General features: G+C 40.7%; 1 protein-coding gene across 1 annotated transcript; it reads left to right on the forward strand.

Annotated features, from left to right (window-relative positions):
- Window positions 1–563: 563 nt before the first annotated feature.
- RAB12 (RAB12, member RAS oncogene family) lies at window positions 564–12435 on the forward strand (the record flags this gene model as incomplete). Its single annotated transcript, XM_008594920.1, has 5 exons — window positions 564–624; window positions 6661–6799; window positions 9271–9360; window positions 10118–10222; window positions 11242–12435. Coding segments are annotated over 5 exons (509 nt in total), but the record flags the coding sequence as incomplete, so codon positions are not given.
- Window positions 12436–17405: the final 4970 nt, after the last annotated feature.

Genomic DNA, 17405 nt, shown 5'->3' on the forward strand with positions numbered 1-17405 from the left:
TAATATTAAAATGAATAAAAATTAAAATTGGGTATGTTCATTTATATAGGAGTAGATTGTTTAATAATAACATCTCCTTTCCACTATTGATAATAAAATGAAATCATGTTTACATTTACTTAAATTTTTGTGAGTGCTAAAAAACTTAATACAATAATTTCTGAGTTTGGACTAAGGCTGTTTGAGATCAAGATGAAGTTTCCAGTGTTCCATAGAAGAATTTTTCCTGAGATAACATCCTTTTAAAGCCATTCATTTGTTAACGTAATTGTTAAAAGTAATTTTTAAATGGCTGTTATGCCTAACTGTGGTAGTAATAAATTATATTATGAACAGCAAATGCTAGATAGATAAAACATGGGTCAACTTTTCCAGTTGTGTACTCAAACATGACAATGACTGGGGACATGCAGATATTGGTGAGCCTTTTCCTTGGAATTTAATGATACGGAGTTTTTTTGTTGTTTTTCTGGTAATGATACAAAAATATACAGCTAGGCTTATTTTTATGACAGATTGCATCTTTGTTGTTTTTGCTTCATATTTATTTGTTTTATTTACAGGTGTTGACTTTAAAATCAAAACTGTAGAGCTAAGAGGAAAGAAAATTAGATTACAGATCTGGTAAGTGGAAGAGCCCGCACCCAGCCGTGTGCCGTACGTGTTTAACAACCCACATGCTTGTCTAATAACATTAACTGGGAGCTGCTGGCCTCGCCTGCTTTTCTTCTCCTTTGCTCATTGGAAAATCATATGAACCGTGCTTCCTTCAGGAGAGGATTTAGGAGAGCCTACTTATTTCATATCCATTTGCACAAGAAGAGTGTTACTTTAATGACAGCTGCTTTGGAAGCTTTATACCTCTATTTTCAAATCATTTGGTGTGATACAGAAACTGTCATCACTAAAATGATTTCTCCTGTACTTGTCTTCATGTCTTTAAAGTTATTTGGTGTGGTGGTACTCAAAGAAAGTCCAATATGTTCATAACCAGATTTGCACGATTTGAAGGCAAGCTGCCAGAGACCATTCCGGGCTGTTCCGGGTGGCAGAGCGTGAATATCGCTGTGGGCAGGCATGGTCCTTGCAGCGGTGCTGCTGAAGTCACAGGACATGAGCTCCCAGTGATGCCTACTGGAGGTGATCCAGAGGCCTTTTCTGAAGACAAGCCCCTTTCTCAAACCACAATCAGGATGAGAGACTATAAACCAGCTGTGTTATAACTATTCAGCACCAGGAGCTTTCTGCTGGCTACTAACAGCCCACAAGTGGCATTAGGAAATGCACGGGTTGCTCGTGACCTGCCTGTGGAAGAGCAGATACAACCTGGTCTGGTGGTGGTTTACAGGTGGCACCTTGAGGTTTTCTGAGAATGCCATTTTGTTTTGATAACACAGGTGCAGTGTACTCAGCTTACTAACCCCTCTTGGCAGGCCACCGTCAGCTCTGAGTGTGTGTCCACCGTGTGTGTGTTTGCTTTCATCTGCGTTACGTGCTGCTCCATCTTGGCGCCATCGGTCCCCTAATGCTTGCGTGTTAGTGCCATGTCTTCATTCTTCACCCATGTCCCTGTCTGGGGCACAGCTGCAGCCGAGACCGGAGGTGTCCGAGGTAATACCTTCATTTGGTCGTCTGTGACTGTATAATCCACTTTAAGGATGTTTTGGTTTGGGGTTTTTTGTTTTGTTTTGTGGTTTTGGTTTTTATATTTTTGTTTTTGGCTTGATTATGAAACATTAACAGTCATGTATAAATACTCGAATAACAAAAATAGATATTTCTTAATATACTGGTCCATGATTAAAAAGGCAGTGAACTTTGTTTTGTATATTGCGGCCCGATTTTTTAACTCTGGAAATAGCAAGAGTATCTTGCACTCAAGTTGCTGTTTCTAATTGTAAGCTCTTTAAGGTCAAGACCATCTTGAACAGGATTTGGGATATGTCTACCTATAGCACCTATAGGTTAGGTACTTTTTGATGAGATTGCCTCATAAAGGATAATACAGCTAATATTAGAACATGTGTGAAGCTTGCTTCAGGGAGTGACAGCCATGCCTGATGACTGTGGCCTGTCTAAAAAAAACATATCTTAATTATTGAACTAATACTTGAGTTTTCATCTTTAACAGCAGCGATTTGGTTTATAAAAGTATATCCAAATGTCCCGGTGCTTCCCTGAACTTTGCCCACTAAGACTGTCTGTGCTGGTGATATTGTACACTTCTGGAATCTAATTATAATGCCTTTGAATGTGATCTAGGAGGGACTCTGCCTTTTGGAATCCCGCTCCGTGAAGCAAAGTGTGACAGTGTGACTCCAGGATATGCACAGGGCACTCAGCAAGCACTTTTCTCTGGGATGCAAAATCTCCAAAAATAACTCCTCCCCTGCTCCTCCCTGGACTCTTTACTTCTTCCCTTTTTCCTCTGCATTTTCACAACTGCACAGCATTGGTGGGGAGTATAACTGAGGGAGGAAAAATGAGATGCACTGGATTTATTGAAAGGTTGATTGCAAGTCTTTTAGATGGAGTATTGCGGTGACTCAGTTAGGAAGTAGGACTTTTCTTTTCCTGAAGGGGTTTTCAATAGTGGATCATATATCCACAATATGCCAGCTCTTTGTTAATCACATAGTACTCAAAATAAGATTTTTATCCTCTGAAAAATTTTATTTAAAAAATGAAAAAAACCTTTTTCTTTGTTATTGCTACCCAGTAGGTAAAAAGAAAGTATTGGAATCGTGGTCTAGCTCTTCTTAAGCAGTGCGTGGCTTACTTTGGAGTTAGGAGCAGTCCTTGTGCTGTGGCTGTTGTGATCTGCTTTGTCACAGGCACACTGTCATTGTGCTCTGTCACCAGCTGAGGGAGAGGTGGAGCCAGTGTAGTTGGAAACAGCTCTTCGAGGAGACTCAGGAGACTGTGCTGTGCTAATAATAGCTGGTCTCTGATGTTCTAGACTGTCAGTCCATGAAAGCATTGCTGGTCTGTTTGTATAGAAAGGTCTTGTTAGAAAGAAATGCATTTTTTCTTGATGATTTCTGGATATAGCCAATCTAAGAAATACTGTTTACTATAGATTCCTAAAAGTTTAAAGTACCAAAAGCTGCAGATGTCTTTGTCACATTTTTATGTCTCATTTTATATTATTACCGCATTTTTCAGTTCCTTGATATCTGTGGTCAGAAAATAGACCATTTTTCTTTTCTCTGTACTTAAGGTATTTGTACATGAATGTACATAAGAACTTTATGTAAATGTGACTAAAATAAAATGTGCTGGATGGTATATAGCTTTATGAATGTATATCCAAATGCTATCCTGGAAATAATCTACTGTGAACTCAGAGTCACTGAGTCGAAATGGACTTGAAGTCATGAAATTTGTCTCCTACCTTTAGGCAAACGTAGAATTAAAATGTTTCATATAAGGGCCCCTTCATTCTGTCCATCGAACCTGTCTTCACTGTTGGAGAACTTTGTTTTAACCAGCCCTCTTAAGTTGGCATCGAGCTCATGTCCTCTCATTGTCTGCTTGGAAGAGATGGGGCATTTTACGTGCTGAAATTCATTCCTGCCCTGCAAATTAGTAACTGCACCATTTAACTGGACATTAGAGCAAATAAGAATCTTTGAATTGTCTAAGTATTGTATTACCAAACTGGGGAAACAGAATTGCAGGAATTTTTCAATAAAAGCGGAGAGAGAAATCAGAATAAGATCACGTGCTAGCTGCAGTACGTGATGATTTAGCTGACATTAATAAACTGCAAATCTCCAGAAATCAGCTCTTTGCGATTACAGTGAAAATTCTAGTTCACAGAGATAAACAGGAGAAATATTAGGATTCTGCGTCTTCATAGACAAAGGCGTCAGTGTGTTGGTGACTTATTCTCATCTAATTTTTTGAAAAGTTAAGGACCTGTATGGGATTTTTATGGTGCTGGCACATAGTAGGTATTTAATAAATACTTGTTGAATGGAAACAACATTTTATTTACCCTGTTCTTTGACCACACATGGTAGCAGATAATTTAGTGTGCAAGGGGAATAAGTCAAGCAAAGAAGCTTTTGAGAGGAAAAGAAAGTAAAAACTTTCTCAGCCCATAAAGCAATATTTGCTTTACATGGAAATGAATTTACTAAGGGACTCTTTTGTTTGCTGTAATAAAGCATCACTAATGTGAACTAATTTGATGGCAAATCTAGTCTGCAGGAAGCCATAAATCATAGCAACATTGCCAGAATGTGTTCTGGGAGACATAGTCCCACAAGGTGAGCCTCAGTGTCCCCCCTTTTAGAAACTCCCTGCTGTGCTGTGTGAGGTGTACGAGTGGCCTTGCAGTGAAGAGCCCTGTCTGGGTGCTTGTGTACACCATTGCCCCAGCTTACTCGGCCATGGCCCACCTGCCTCATGGGGCACCTGGGGACATGCCACGAGTTTGGGTTCTTTGGGAAAAGCTAAATTATAGACCATCTTTAAAGAAATGCTTTTCCTTGTTAGTCTTTCCTGATCGTAAGCTTTCTCTGTTGAGCCCCGCTGTAATTAGAAACAGGTGATGGTTCTCAGGCAGTGTCTTGGCTTATCGCATGGGGAAATGGGTCTCAGCCCACTTCTGTACACTATTAGTGTGCTTACATCATTCTTCGTATTGAAGTGGTCCGTGTCAGCCTGGAGAAAATAAGAACGTTTTTAGATTTCAAATTGGCAGTCGAGGAACTTCACTGTACTTGCAAACCTATTTGTATCTCTCTTTTTTCCTTTGACTAACTATTCTATTTGGGATTAAGAAAATAGGACTAATTCTGTAGTGTATTCCATTAGTGGAGGACTGCCGGTCATCTTATCAACAAAAGCAAGTATTAACCATCTATGTCAGTTAAAGGAGAATTGTAGGCTTAAATAGCTTCAATTATTGTTTCTACATTTTCTCATTGTTGATAACTGCCTACCGTCTACCATTTTACACTTGAGCAAACCGAGCTTGATTCCAAAAGGTTGAGTTATCTAAAGAAGTCAAGTTACAGAGCCAGGAATAGTGTCCAGGTGTGCTGGGACCCCGTCCACTGTGCACTAGGGCTCCGCACCTGCCCTGCCTGCTGGTAGCAGAGCACACCAGAAAACGGTGTCGTCTACCCCAGATAGAGTCTGAGGCGTGCTTTTGAGGAAATTGGGAAATAACAGCACATGTGCCTGTTCTTAAATCAATTTATAGAAGCAAAATACCTGGAAAAACTGACTTGAGCATAATACATTATGACTAAAAATAAAACAGTTGAATGTCAGCCCATTGCCTAAATCCCAGTGTATCTTTGCTATTCCTCTTATTCCCTCCATGTCAGTTTCCCTCGGAGTGTGGTACATTGGTGGCTTAGAACCTTCTAGAACAAAGTTTATGATTTTGTGAGCAAAAAAAGTGGTCAAGTGCACTTATGTAATTTATAGTATTAAATTTCCTTATATTCTTACGATTGGTTCTAGAACGTCACAAATTCTTTACCAACCTAATGTTAGCATGTGTTATTAGCCCTTTAGGTGTAAGTTAAGAAATCACAAATTACATTTATGCTTTATTATTTCTGCACATATTTTCACATTGGGAAGACATTTCATTTGGAAAAAAATAAGATTTTGCTCTGTGCAGGATTTTAGCATCTTTAAATTATTGTGGGATCCACCTCTCTTCCCCATTTCATGATGACTGCCTTTTTGCTGTAAAAATTCTCATTTTCTTATTTCAAAATCTTAGTTTGAGAGTAATTGGGACTTCTTTAGTTTTGTTTGAATTTAACTGAGTCAGAAGAGCTCCCATACCTGATAATAATGACCAAGTTCCTTGGTGACCAGCAGGGATCGGCCTGCTGTGGGGATGCTGTTCTTTGTGGTGTCAGGACCTGGCCAGGGGTGTTCCCAGAATCTGGCCCTGCTTGTCTCCAAAGCCAGTGCTGCTGACTTCAGACTGTGCCAGCTAGGATTGTACTTGTGAATCTTTTTCTTATTTTTCTCATATGAAATGTTAATAGGTAAACTGCACATGTATCCCAGCCCCCTCTCAGCATTAGCCCTGAGGGCTAGTGAATGAGAAATGAATCCTCTGTTGGCTTGGAGGACATTCATTTTTTACAGTCTTAGGAGACCTCACTTACTGAGTGCGTGTGGGTGGGTGGCGGTGCGTGTGCATCTGTGTAAAATTTGTACTCCCTGTGCATCATCATTGCTCTCAGATATGTTAATAATTGTTTTGTAAATCACCTACAGTGTGAACTGTTGGGAGTTGCTTTGTAAAAACCGTATTTTTAAAACTTTGTTCTCCTGTTTTATTTTGGAAAAACATACGATCAATTATTTTGACAATGTGTTAGCATCCCTGTTGCTGATTTTCTGTCTTTTGGGGAAAAATCTGTTCTGGGTGGTTTGTTGTTCTTTTTCATAATCCATCTCTATTCATCCAATTTAGTTGTTAACCATGTTCAGAGACACTTTGTATCTCATATAGTTTTAGTCAACCTGAGTTTTTCCTACTGTCTTTAACTGTAGTCATCAGAGGATGACTCATTCCTTCATAGTAGAAAAACAGAGCAGAATATAGGTTTGCGTTGGAATGTGGAGTTGCTTACTTTGGTTATTGTTTGGGAATTGATTTGTTCTGCTATTTCTTAGGGACACAGCGGGTCAGGAGAGATTCAACAGCATTACCTCAGCTTATTACAGAAGTGCCAAGGGGATCATACTAGTATATGATATCACGAAGAAGGAGACATTTGATGATTTGCCAAAGTGGATGAAGATGATTGATAAGGTAAGTGTTGTATTTTTCTGTCAGATGTGAACCCTCTGCTAGTGGGTATTAATCATTATAAGAGGAAGAAGGAAGAGACATTTATTGAGTGTGCTTTAACAGACTAAACATCATTTAATCCATATTACAGTCAGGGTAGGTATATAATCCTGTGTTGTAGATGAGAGTTAAGTTTATCCAGAATCATCTTACAGATAATAAAACCAGGATTTTTATTCTGACACCCTGGACTGTCTGACCTCAAAGCCCAAACATTCTCATTCTACCGTATCTGGCTGCTTCCGTGGAATTAGATCCAGGACATTCTCGTTTCTGCAGAAACGTAACTTGGAAGCTCATTTTGTGAACACCCACAGATTAACAATGTTGAGGAAATGGCCTTCTCTCTAGTGCCTGTGGGCAGTCCAAGGGCCTCAGTCATCTGCTGGACATGTGCCCTCAGAATTATAGATGTCCTCATTTTGAACAAAACAAGAGTTTCTGCCTTGGCTTGTGATCGAATATATAAAGACAACCTTTATCTATGTGGTTAATGTAAACTGTGGGTTCTCCTATAAGAAATGTATTCCCCAAACACACTTAGAAGGCAGACCAATTGGGGTGTGATGTGATGTATACCGTTGACCACAGCTTGAGAGTTTTCTTCCCCTTTTGCAGTAATTTGATGTTTAGTTCTTTTGTGTAACATGCAGTCCTAATATAAATTAGATTTTATCATCTTTTAATTATTGTGGGAGGTTCATTTGTTAGATAATGTTGGTAAATGTTCGTTTGCCAGTTTTACCAAGCATAACATTATCAATGTTTGCTCTTTTTTTTTTTTTTTCTTTTTCCTTTTTTTGTCTTTTTTCGTGTCCGGCAACGGATCGCAACCCTCAGTGTCGCGCCCGTACCGGACCAGGACCGGCAACGGGATCGCAACCCTCGGCGTTGCTCCCACGCCTCGCTCAGCCAGTGAGCGGGAACCGGTCTGTATGTGGGAGGCGGGAGTGCCTGCCGCGCTTCCCAAGGGGCATACTGTAGCAGTGCGCCACCGGGCCTGCCCAATGTTTGCTCTTTTTTTTTTTTTTCTTTTTCCTTTTTTTGTCTTTTTTCGTGTCCGGCAACGGATCGCAACCCTCAGTGTCGCGCCCGTACCGGACCAGGACCGGCAACGGGATCGCAACCCTCGGCGTTGCTCCCACGCCTCGCTCAGCCAGTGAGCGGGAACCGGTCTGTATGTGGGAGGCGGGAGTGCCTGCCGCGCTTCCCAAGTGGCATACTGTAGCAGTGCGCCACCGGGCCAGCCCAATGTTTGCTCTTTAAAATGTGTTAGGGGTCAGGTTTACAAAGATGAATCGGCCCTGAGGCAGGGACCCTGCCCTCAGCTTGCTCTGCACTTAGCCTCAGTCATACCAGGCCCACATTGGCAAGTCACTGAATGCTGATGTCCCTGCAGGCAGAAGCCGCCAGGTGTGCACCTAAGAAAATTGGGAAGGGGCATTCATTGTAGTCTAAAGTGTTTGGAACTAATGTGATGAGTATAAAACTGAAAGAAGTGGCCTAAAGCCTAAGAGGGGGTAAGTACTTAATTCGTGAATCTGCTGAGGTCTCGAGTTCTAATGCTGTCCTCTTTGTGGTACTTGGTTATTACATTTGACCATTATTTTGGTAAGTGCTGTCATTTTTTTCAGTGCGTACAGGTGGGCAGTGGGACTGGGACTGTCACTCCTCGCTTGGCTGAGTAACTTGGCCAAGGCAACACCATTCGAAAGCCTTTTGTTGCAGTTTGTTTTACCTAAGTTTAGAAATATGCAAAATTAAATCAGTTACTCAAAAGATTTTAACCTTTTTAAAGAAAGAAATTCTATTGTGCCTAAATGTTTTTTAAACTTAGAAATGTAGCTTAACTTTTTTTTCTAATTATAAATTTAATGATACCTTTATTATAGAAACTCAGAAGATCAAGAAAAGCACAAAAGTGCATTAAACAACTGTAGTTTTTTTCATCCTGAAAAACCAAACATCCTGCTTTTTTCACTGAATATTGTCATGAGGGCCTTCCTGTGTCACTAAATGTCCTTCCAAAACATGGCACTTTTTTATGGCTGCATTTTTTACATACTTTAACTTATTTCATTCTTCATCCGTTTAGTTGGACTTTTAGGTTTTTTTCAAAGATGACCATTTTGACTATAGAGCTTTGCCTGTAGTTTGAATCATTTCCTGGGGATAGAATCTTAGGAATTGTTGGGTCAAAGGCCAAGTGCATTATGGTTCTCAATGCCTGTTACCAAGTTGCTTTCTAAAATGCTGTGAGCCCTGTCTCATATACCCCGTACCCAGTCCTGCCTGGGACCCCGTAGCCTCTCAAAGATGGTGGAATGAACAGATGAGTCACTGCGGGGGAGATGCTGTATTGGTTAACATTTCCTCTGTCAGTATGTGACAGGGCCCATCTTTGAAATGCAGCTTCTTTTAAAATTCCACAGTACGCTTCAGAAGATGCAGAACTTCTCTTAGTTGGAAATAAGTTGGACTGTGAAACGGACAGAGAAATCACTAGACAGCAGGGTGAAAAGGTAAGAATACGGGGAGCCCTGGAGGGGCCACACAGTTCCCACACACTGTGCTTAGCAGGTACAGTTTTTCTTTTAACAAATCACTTATTTTTTTAATTATGAAATAATTATTAGTACAGTGATTACTCAGTCACATCCTTCTAATTTTTTGCTTTTTTAACTTCTTGCTCCTTTAAATTAATTTTGAAACGGTGGGAAAAAAAATACGTTTGTATGAAGGTACTCAAAAAGTTCATGGAAAAATAGAATTAAAAGGTAATACAGATCTTTCCATGAACTTTTTGAAGTGCCCTCATATATACTGCATTATTATCTAGCCTGACATTTTATACAGAGAAACACTTTCTTTTAGGTAGTAAAATTGCTTTCATGATTTTCTCTTACTCTAATGTAATTTAATCTTCCTTGGTTTTTGCTAAGGGTTTCATCAGGGAGAAACAATGTCATTTACATTTTAAATGTCAGATATGTTACCCTTTTAGAAACTTAGGCAAGTAATTTGACTACAAGGTTCTGATACCACCCTAGGAGTGTTGTTGTGTTTTGATTTGCTATTTACTTGCAATGTAAGAATTTGCCGCACTAGTGAACTTTATATCTCAGGCTAAATGGGACTTTACAGACCTTTATTCCCACCCCTTCCATTAAAGCCGAAGCCCAGAGCCTGTGGGTCCCCCATCAGAAGCCAGTTCTTACTCTGTGCATTGGTCTGTGTTGCAGTCTACACAGACAGAATAGATATATTATTTTTTCTCAGTTTGCACAGCAGATAACAGGGATGCGGTTCTGTGAAGCAAGTGCCAAGGATAACTTCAACGTGGATGAGATATTTCTGAAACTCGTTGATGACATTCTAAAAAAGGTAAAATCAGAATATACATCATAAGAGTGTTTCATCTGAAACCTGTTGTTTCCTTTATTATTTTTTTGTTGAGAATTGTTTATTTAGAAATGAAAGACAGTGTAGTAGTTATGCTTAGGCTCAAGAACTAGGCTTACTTGTTAACTAGGACCAAGGCATCCAGGTTGCTATAGCAACAGCTGTTTCCCATCCAGGGGGGTTTGGTGTTCTTAGCGTTAACGTACAGCATATTCACTTATCCTTGAAATACAGTTTGGTGGAGTGACTTAAACAAGGTATAATAATGTGCCGTGTTTATTGGACATTTGCTTTTATTTTTTCCCATTTTCCCATAAGAATTAAGTTCAATACAGATGGTGGAGACCTAGCAAAGATGCAGAAGTCTCAGCTGAGAAGAGAACCTTTGGAACTTGCTTCTCTTCGGGCTCTTCCCCCTAGTGGGAACCTCTGACCTACACAAAGCCCTTTCCATGATGCTCAGTTGCAAGAAAATTGTTGGACAGCTTCACTGTGCAGCAGTAGTTTCTTCAGGCATCTTTAGGCTTACATTCAGAGATTTTTAGTAACGACTTTATTTATATTATTAGTAAGTGCAGTTTGCTCAGTTCAAACATAATTCGGAAGCGTCTAATAAAATGGTTGCTTATGTATTTGCCAAAAGAGGTTATTTCTTTCTTTAATAAGGATATAACTCCTTAGCATGAAGATCATTTTTTTACTTATTAATATATTAAGTTTTCATTATACTAAGTTATATGAAAATAAATGTTTATAAGGTTGATCTGATCTCTTCTGCCATAGAGTATTAAATAGGCTGGGCAGTGTTCATGTTGTGACATGAAGTGCCCTGAACCTTGGTTTTGTTTTTTTGGCTTAGTATTTTGATGTCTAATTAAACTTTGATGATCAGAAAACTTCATTAAACAATACTTTGTCTTTTATATAATTGTATGATTGGAAAGCATGTGTGTGCACCTTGTAAGATTAAAATGTAGTTGTCTTTAATGTTTATCCTTCAGATGCCTCTGGATATTTTAAGGAATGAGTTGTCCAATAGTATCCTCTCATTACAACCAGAGCCCGAGATACCACCGGAACTGCCTCCACCACGACCACATGTCCGGTGCTGTTGATTTGCTACTTTGGAGACAACGTGGAAACAATTCCTGGGATGGGGAAAGTTCTATCCTGCACTACAATCATTTTGACAATTTCCTTTCGCACTTTGTAATCCAAGTCAGAGCTATACACTAACTTGTAAATATGCAAATATGCAATCCTGGGTAAGTTTTGGTTTTAAATTACATATTTCCCTCCAAATTATTATATTTCATTCATTACCCCAGTGTCTAGTGTACATACACTGGGAAACATAGTACTTCTAATATGAAGAATGGGAGAAATGGAAGGTATAATGTTTCTTGAAATAAATAATTGTCCTTGTTAATTATATTATAAGGACGGAAGATATTCTGAAAAGAAGAGAGAATGTGGTGCTTTGCTTACTGTTTTAAAGAAAGTTTGTAAAACTAGAGACTTTTTGGAAAAAAGCTATCTTAAGTGCTTTTTCTTTATTCGCAAGATATTACCCCCAGCTGTAGCACCTTTGAAGTACTGGAGTATTCCTGCCACAAAGCACAGTTTCATTCATAGCCATCATTGAAAGTTATTTATTAGTGTTATGTGATGGTAGAATGTTACTAGTTGGAGGGATGGATTTGACTTGGTCCTAAAGCCCAGAATCTCTCTCATGGTTCCTAATGGATGAACCCTATGCTTTTAAGAACTACAAAGATTCAATAAAGAGGTGTTTTTGAAACTATAGAAAAAGGTTTTAAAGAAACGCTGCTGTCCTAAACAAATCCTATTTAAAGGAATTTTAAAGAGATACATTTTACTATATCAAAGAACATACATGTATTTGCCTAAACATTCTGTACCTTTGTAATGATAAAACTTCTCCCCTTTATGGTGAAGCTTATTCCTATTAAGCCTAGACTGTGTTCATTTTTTTGGGTGGGGGGGTCTGATAATGAATTTGTGAACTCTATCTTTGGTATATCTTTTATTAAACTGCACTGTTTCGTTTAGTCGAGGTAAATAAGTAATTATGTATTTGAATAACTTGGTGTTTCTTGAGTGTTGTGGTATGAAGCATTGTGGTCTTTCTACACTAATGAAGTGCAAATAAAATTTTGTATTTATGAATGACAGTTTCAGTTGCCGCATTTCTTTATGCAAGTATAAATTGTATGCATGGCAGTATTCTTCATACACTCCGCATTTTAATCTTTTGATTGTTTTAGATAGGAAAAATATAGTATCCTTCACTGTGGAAAACCGTTCGGTGGCTTCTCGAAGGGTTAACATAGAACTACCATGTGGCCCAGCAGTTCAGCTTCTAGGTATATATTCAACAGAATGAAAGCAGAGGCTCAGACAGGCGCCTGTACACCAGTGTTCATGCCAGCGTTGTCCACAAGGGCCGGAAGGTGGAAACCCACATGTCTACCGACAGAATAACGGATAAAGAAACTGCAGCTTGTACCAACAACTGAGTATTATTCAGCCTTTAAAAATGAAGGAAATCTTGTCACCTGCTTCATCATGGATGAACCTTGAAGACGTTATGTTAAGTGAGCCAGCCACTAATTGACAAATACTGTATGGTTTCACTTATATGTGGTGTATGGAGTAGTCACATTCCCAGAGACAGAAGGTAGGGTGGTTGTCAGCAGGGCTGGGGCCAGGGAGGATTTGGGAGTTGTTGAATGGGCACAGAGTTTCAGCCGGGGACGGTGGAAAGTTTCTGGGGATGGATGGCGGTGATGGTGTAACACGACAGTGTGAATGTACCTTAATGCCACTGAAGTGTGCACTGAAAAACAGTACTTTGGAATGTAGATCCTTAAAGATGAGTTTAAGAATGTGTCTGTAAATAACCAAAAGATTAAGACGTAGAATTTGTGAATAATACTGTCATATACAATATGTATACGTCTTGTGTATGTCATATATACAATATGCATATATATGTAGTTTCCTGAAGAAAAGATTTTTTTCATGTATGTACCTTTGTCATCAACAACTGATCACTGATTGTTATCTCACCTCCAAGCCTACCCTTCTGTGTTCTGCTGTGTGATGCCCAGGCTAGGGCTCTAAGCTATATTTGCCAAACCCTCTTGCTCTTCCTGTTAAAGTCTGCTGGGGGTCAAAACTCAAGAAACTTGGGAGGAGGGAAGAAACTTGCTTGCCGTTTTTCTGTCCCTGTTGAGCTCCTTGCAGTAACAACAGACCATCATTTATCAGCCCTGGCTTCTGGCTTCCTGGGGATCCCCCGCTCCAGCCTCACCGCACCTGTCAAAGGTATCAGTAGCCTTTGGGCTCGTTGGTGTCCTGCCTGCTGGGTCACCCAGCCCCTGCACTCCATGTACCCCCCAGGTCCGGCCCCCTCTCAGGCTGAGCACCCCTCCTCAGAAGCTCAGGTCGGTCTTGCAGGAGTCCTTCCTCTGAGCTCCCAAGTTGTGGCAATACCCCCATTCTGTGTGCTCCCTGGCCCCAGGGGAGCAGCTGCTTCCTTCAGCTGTTACCTGTGAAGTTCCCTTAGCACTCCCTTCTGGTTGCTTTGGCATTGTAACAACTGTGTAGCTAGTTCCCCGTATTAAATCCCTCTGTTTAAAAATACCTCTTTCGTGTCTGTCTTCCTGACTGAGAAGAGCACTTCGTACCAGGAGTGATCTCAGGATACAGAACCTCAAAGATGAATTTAAGAAAAAAATTGTTGGTTGTCACAGACGTTTGTGGCTAATGCATCAGTCTGTGGTGTATTTTATATTTACCGCTCAGAATCTTAGTTACTGCATTTGTGTCTGTCAGCGGGAATATTAACAAAAGTACCTACATTCTTGTTTAGTAGGGTGGGTTAGGGCCAAAAGTAGGACTTGGCAAGAAGTCTTAGTGTGACTTAAAGGTCTTGAATTTCATTAAATTTTTTTCTTTAGTTTTCCATACACTTTTGGACAGTTGTGAGAACAGAATGAGAACTGAGTTTTCTGTGCTTGTGTAGGGGCTTGTTACTCAGCATCCACTTGCCAGTGGCTGTCGTGACTAGTTAGTGGCCCATCTTGCCCTCGTGATGGTCCAGCAGGCCATCGTGTGATAAGCCGAATCTCAGTCGGAATCTCAGTCGGAATCTTAGTCTCTCTTGATTTTTATTATTTTTTCTTCCTCAAATTCCTTTTTTACCATTTCTTGGTTTTTAAAGGGAACTGTCCTTTTAACAAAGAGTCGTAAGTAACATTTTACATATTTATAGCTCATCATCCTAGATTAGTGTCTCATTTGATTCCCAGAGAAACTCTGAAATAAGGAGGGCTGGACATAAAATGAATTTTCAGTCGTCCAAGTAGGTGGAGAGGAACAAACACAGGAAAGTACAAATAAAAATCATCTAAGACCACTAGATCTGTAAATGTCGTGATGGCCACAAGGCTCTAGTTCTCGTCTGTGAGTGAGACGTCAGCCGTGGTTGGAGCTGAGCTGCTGCGTGCAGGATGACGGTGACTTCTCTGTGAAGCAGAGGGAAGCAGCAGGCTTGTTCTCTGTGCGCTAACCTGCATCCCTTCCTCTTCTCCACCTCATCTTCTCCAGTCTTTGATGTGCTGCTGCAAGTTGAGAGGTGGTTTTATTTAACTAATGGCTTAAAGTTTTTGAAATGTGAGGCTTGGAATATTAGTTGATGACACACCAAAACAAGTTGTTTCTATCTGCAAAACCAGCTACCTAAAACCAGGTTGTTTTTTCATGAGTGACTTAACATACCAGAGAGAGAGAAAATACTTGTCTTATAGATTATTTGTTGCCTAGAATTTGTAACTAGGCCCACAGACTGCAGTTAGAGAGGTCAGGACATCATATTAGGCCTGTTACTTAACGTTGTAATGCTGTAGTCAACAGAGTTGAAATTTTTTGCGCGGTTGCTATACACAAGGCACTGACCTTGGGTGCTGTAGGGGATTCAGACAGAGAAATATGGTGGTCCCCAGAAGTTCATCAAGTGTGAGAGACAGATCCAGAGCTGGTGTCCAAGGCAGAGCTCCCATTATTCATGGAAGAAAACAGTCCTGGGAAGCACAGAGAAGGGAGAGTCAAGGCCTGCGGGGAGGTGGGGCATATTTTTCCTTGGCCTCCAAGGGTGAGTAGACTACTGACTGGTGGCAAGACAGACATGAGGGACAGTGTATTGAAAACCCGTCTGGTCATTTGGAACCTTTGGAAAAAAGAATTACATAGTGAACCATGTGCTGCTGGCTATGCGATTGGTTATAGCTTCTTAAACACATGGCTGCCTCTTGTAAACGTTGGATTAATCTTGTTCTTGTGATAGAGATAAGGTAGTTACTGGAAACGTAGTTGCACTGTCTGTGCACACACAAAACCTAAAGCGTGTCTCATTCCAGAAAATTTGTAAGTGTTCCTAAGAAGGGTTCTGAAATTCTGCCTTAGTATCTCTAGCAAAGGCGAGCTGAGTTTGGTCCATTTGTGGGCCCGTCAACTCTGTTCCATAGGCTTCAATCATAACCCTGTTTAGACAAGCAGAAGAAAGTAAACCAGCCCAAATTCATTGCTCTTGGCAAAAACAACTCAATGTGTGGGTCCAGGGAGGTGGAAATTTCCTCACACCATCATCTAGCAAAGACAGCCAGAGCTCCCAAAGCCGTGAGAACCTGATCGCTCCTACTGACTGACTGCAGGGACAGGCTGTTCAAATCCTGATGGGCAAGACAAACAAAAAGTCCTTAAATCTTACTAGATTTCTTTCTTTAAAAAATTGCAAACCTTCCTGGTGTTAGTCCAAATACAATTCAACAATTGCTTGTGATTAAACTGCATTTCACTGTATCAAAGAATATGCTTTTTTAAAAAACATTTTTTTTTTTGGTGGCTAGCTGGTAAGAAGGACCCGAACCCTTGACCTTGGTGTTGTCAGCACCGCACTCTAACCAAGTAAGCTAACCAGCCAGCCCCTGAATATACTTTTTTAAGACAGAAGTAAGGGCTGCCCCCCTAGGCAGGCCCTTTCCAGTTCTGAAGCTCTCCTGGGACGAGACTGGTTTCAAAGTCTATCTCAGACCCTTGCAGTCCTAAGGCACTATCAGCTGTTCCTTCAGGGTCAGCCAGGTAAACCTACATTTACTCAGGGACACCTCAGCCCCGTAAGGATCTCAACCCCAACTTGCCAGAATGCCCTTTGACTCAGGAAGTGGTGAAATCAGAGTAAGGTCTGTAGTTTATAGTCTTGTACGAATGTCAAGTTCCTGGTTTCGCTCATTGTGCTGCAGTTGTATGAGATGTTATCATTAGGAGAAACGGGGGAAAGGGAACAAGACAACTCCGCACTATTTTTGCTATTTCCTGCCAGTCTAAAGTTATTTTTAAATGTTTTTAAAGTTACAACAGTAATAACAATAGCTAATTATTGCATATTTGCTGTGTGCCAGGCATTGTCACAGGAAGTTACAGATACTCATTTAATCCTCACAACCACCCTAAGAGGTAGCTGGTATCTAATTACTGTCCCCATTTCTCAGATGAGGCACACAGAAGTTAAATAATCTGCCAAAAGATTACAAGATTGTAAGTGGCCCAGATTCAAACCTATGCGATCAGGGGCTTTACACCCCACCCCTGACCACTGTGCTACAGTATAGCTCATGAAATAGCCTTGTCGTAAGAGCCAGCTAGGAGCCGAAGTTTATTTTGGGGTCCCTAGGCCCAGAAAGCTTTCCGGTGCTCTGTGCTGCAGAGACTTGAAGCATGTTAATGCTCATCCACTGGGTTTAGCACAAACAGTTTGTTGGTGACTTTGGCAGAAGAATTTTGTAGGGAGTTGTGCTGGGTGTCAGACTGCAGTGAACTGACAGAGGATTCGAGTGTGAGAGCAGAGGTGGTGACTGTGGGAGGCTCCTTCCAGAGGACCGGCTGCGGAGGAGAGGTGAGAGCTGCGGCGAGGGACGGGAGAGCTTTCCCAGCATGCGGAAACCTGGGCTAACTTAGGTCAAGGGGAAAGGGTTAGCAGAGGGGAGAACTGGAAGATACAGGAGAGGGGAGATACCGGGTGGACCAGGCCCCAGAGGTGGCAAAGGGGATTTCCATTCAGTGCTCACTTAAGATGCTGGAA

This window comes from Galeopterus variegatus, unplaced genomic scaffold (genome assembly GCF_000696425.1).
Source record: "Galeopterus variegatus unplaced genomic scaffold, G_variegatus-3.0.2 Scaffold11867, whole genome shotgun sequence".
Classification (NCBI taxonomy): domain Eukaryota; kingdom Metazoa; phylum Chordata; class Mammalia; order Dermoptera; family Cynocephalidae; genus Galeopterus; species Galeopterus variegatus.